We start from the raw sequence: 3409 nt of genomic DNA, 5'->3' as shown, positions 1-3409 counted from the left end.
GAACAGTCAACAAGATCCAACATCGTCGGTTGTTGATCAACCAGGTTGCCAATAATCAGTCCTTAAAATTATTCTTTAACAGTTTCATGTTAATTTCTACAATGTAGTATGTGCTACAAAAAGCTGATTTTATCTGCAGACTGTTCTTTAGTTCTTGCATTACACAGATGCTTCGAAATCGAAGGTGTTTTGATAAACATGCTTAGCTTCTTCATCTCTTTGGCTTTGAATTATATCAGCGGTTTGATGCCTGGTCCAAGGAACTTCTTTTGAGTTATGCAATGTCAACAACTCTATTAAATATCTATGCTGCTTTTTGTCTAAATGTACTACAGGTTAATAAATGTCAAAGTGGATAACTTCATTCAGCACTGACCTTAGTAAATAATAACTTTTTGTTTTATAAAATTGGAGTGCTTACAAGTCCATTAAGCTCTCATGTGCTTAGTGGCATCCCCACTCTTAAGTCCACTAATGTAACTTAGTTTTTCTCATGTATAAATTGATCCAAGCAACACAACACAAGTCAGAAGAATCAGAATTGTTGTTAGCTTTTAATATATACTTGAAAGTTATGGGTCGTAATATGTTCCACTACCTTAGTGTTTTCTTCTGTGTGATCAGTATTCTGGCTCCCTTAACAGTAGGGCAGCTTGATTACAGTTTCTATGAGAGATCATGCCCCAGCTTCCCTAGGATCGTTCGCTGGGGTGTTTGGTCAGCTTATCGTAATGACTCCAGAATAGCTGCAGCCCTCCTCCGTTTGCACTTTCATGACTGTTTTGTAAATGTAATTTCTCTCTACTGAAAGTTGTCACCAGTACATTCACATTCACTTATTCTCTAATAATCATTTTAGCATTATTCTAGAACTGCTACATTTAATTACATACACTAAAAGTAATTCACTATACTTTTCTCTCTTATTTGAAGAGTTATGATGCTAAACTTTTAAGATTGATGCATTGCCAAGGCTTACTTTATCTTACTCTAGGCTTATCTTATCATAGTGTATCCATACCAAGAAGATCTTGTCTAATTGTTAGTGTTTGTTCCTGCTAACACATCAGTGGTTTGACTCTTTTTAAGATTCTTTATGGGGCATATCTTTTATTTTATGCCTTCAAACAACATAAATTTTACTTATGACAGATTGATAATACTTAGTAAAGTATATCTGTTAGGGGACATTCTCTTTTCTGAAATAAAAAAGATGGAAAGAACATGACAACTGACAGCTCTGTTAGCTAAGTTGTGGAGTAGTATTTGATAGTTCTAGAGCAACAAGAGAATCTATTCTATGTCAGTAGGGAACTTGTGATGCTTCTGTTCCACTTGTTAATAGAATTACTTATACTAGTTAAAAATGTTTCTATTATGTCATTGTCTACCCAGTATTGAAATACATTGACAGGTATCTACACTTAAATTTAAATCTAATGCAGCAACTAATCCAATTTGAAGGCTAGAAAGTTGAAAATTAGTATCAGTTTATGCTTTTTGTGCCTTTTGCTTATTATTAGATTGGATGATTGTCACAGGGTTGTGATGGATCAGTGCTTCTTGATGACACGAACGATTTCAAGGGCGAGAAGAATGCTTTACCAAATCGTAATTCAGCACGAGGGTATGAGATAATAGATAGCATAAAAGCAGATCTTGAAAGAGCTTGCCCATCAACTGTATCGTGTGTGGATATATTAACTCTTGTAGCTAGAGAAGTTGTTGTCATGGTAAGTAGCAAGATTCATTTTGCAGATGAGTTAGTATTATAATGCCTAGAAACAAACCAAATATTGATAATTTTCCTTTCTTCGTTTTCAGTCAGGAGGACCATATTGGCCAGTTTTACTTGGTCGACGAGATGGACTAACTGCAAGTGATAAAGCAGCAAATGAACAATTACCTTCACCCTTTGAGCCTTTGGATAAAATCGCTGCCAAGTTTACTGCTAAGGGTCTTGATCTTAAGGATGTAGTAGTTCTCTCAGGTACCTTTAATCTTCTTGAATAAGTATTCATTTCAGATTCAAAGAGTAATTATCTCTCCGTTTGAGCTCAGATTCAAAGAGTAATTTTAGGACACAGGTTTTGAATCCTAGGTGTGACATTCTTGCATTTTTTTGAATCTCTTTGGTAGAGTTCCTGACTCCGCTATTGTCTCTTGTGATATAATAGGAGCACACACCATTGGTTATGCTCAATGTTTCACATTTAAGAGGAGACTTTTCAACTTCCAAAACTCGGGAAAGCCAGATCCAAACCTTGATTCTTCAATGTTGTCAAATTTGCAAAGCACTTGTCCTAACACAGATGGATCCAACAGCAAGATTGCTCCTTTAGACTTTCAATCCGTTACTAGATTTGACAATTCATATTACAGGAACCTTGTGAACAATTCAGGTCTACTTGAATCTGATCAAGCTCTAATGTCAAATTCTCAGACTGCTGATATGGTCAAATCCTACAGCTCGTACCCTTATCGTTTCTACCAAGATTTTGCTGCATCTATGATGAAGTTAGGAAACGTGGGGATACTCACTGAACAAAGTGGGCAAATTAGGAAAATATGTGGCTCTGTAAATTAAAAAAGTACTTGTCTGAACTATGTTTATTTAACTGTTTGTGGGTGATATGATATCATGGTGTGCATTACCAAAATGTTTGTCTCAGTAGCATCTCCTTTTAATGAAGAAAACTTGGTTAATTAGAATATTTAAAGAACAAAAGGTGATATTCCTAATGCTTGACTATCGATGTGCTAAAACATTGGACTCTTGTGTTCTTTATGTCCATGTGCGTATTGATGTGATGTAATTCTCCCCCTTTAATTTAAAGTTTTAAGTTCTTTGAGATAATGGTATTACGTACTACTAGTAATGTTTTCAATATGTATAAGTTGAATTGGACAAGAAAAAAAAAGGGCGGGGGGGGGGGGAGGAAGAAGAAGGGAGACAAAGGAAGCTTAGATTCAAAAAAGTGAAATTACAATAAAATGGGGAAGCTGGTTGGATATCCACAGTAAGCTGACCCTGACTAAACCTTTGTTTTGTACTACTGCTATATAGCATCCAATCCATCAACAATGTAAATTTTCTCTTGTCTTCTCCTATAAAGAAGCATCTTACACTTCTCTCTCTCTGTTTCTGCATAATCACTAGCCCCGAGAAAGAGAGAGAGATATTCCCTTCTTTGTACAGATTCTTTCCATCTCAGACATCTGTGTTTGACACCCTTTTCATGAGTATGTTTGTACCAATAGCAGGAATCCAGAACTGTGGTTCTTTTGGATAAGTGTGAGGAAATATATTTTTTTAAAAAGTGACGTTTTTACTATAGTTTAACGGAGTTTTGGCCGTTAAGTATAGCGCTCTTTAAAAAGAAGCATATATATATATATATATATATAT

At 35.3% G+C, this 3409-nt stretch overlaps 1 protein-coding gene across 1 annotated transcript; it reads left to right on the top strand.

The window, feature by feature from the left end:
* The first annotated feature begins 523 nt into the window (after positions 1 to 523).
* LOC104116546 (peroxidase 10-like) lies at positions 524 to 2712 on the top strand. The gene is made up of 4 exons (XM_009627427.3): positions 524 to 790; positions 1542 to 1733; positions 1825 to 1990; positions 2178 to 2712. The coding sequence occupies exons 1-4, from the start codon at positions 575 to 577 to the stop codon at positions 2585 to 2587; spliced, it is 984 nt and encodes a 327-aa protein (XP_009625722.1). The 5' UTR covers positions 524 to 574; the 3' UTR covers positions 2588 to 2712.
* The last annotated feature ends 697 nt before the right edge of the window (positions 2713 to 3409 follow it).

Source organism: Nicotiana tomentosiformis, chromosome 1, assembly GCF_000390325.3.
Source record: "Nicotiana tomentosiformis chromosome 1, ASM39032v3, whole genome shotgun sequence".
In the NCBI taxonomy this organism is placed as follows: domain Eukaryota; kingdom Viridiplantae; phylum Streptophyta; class Magnoliopsida; order Solanales; family Solanaceae; genus Nicotiana; species Nicotiana tomentosiformis.
This window is presented reverse-complemented; position numbering and strand designations above follow the sequence as displayed.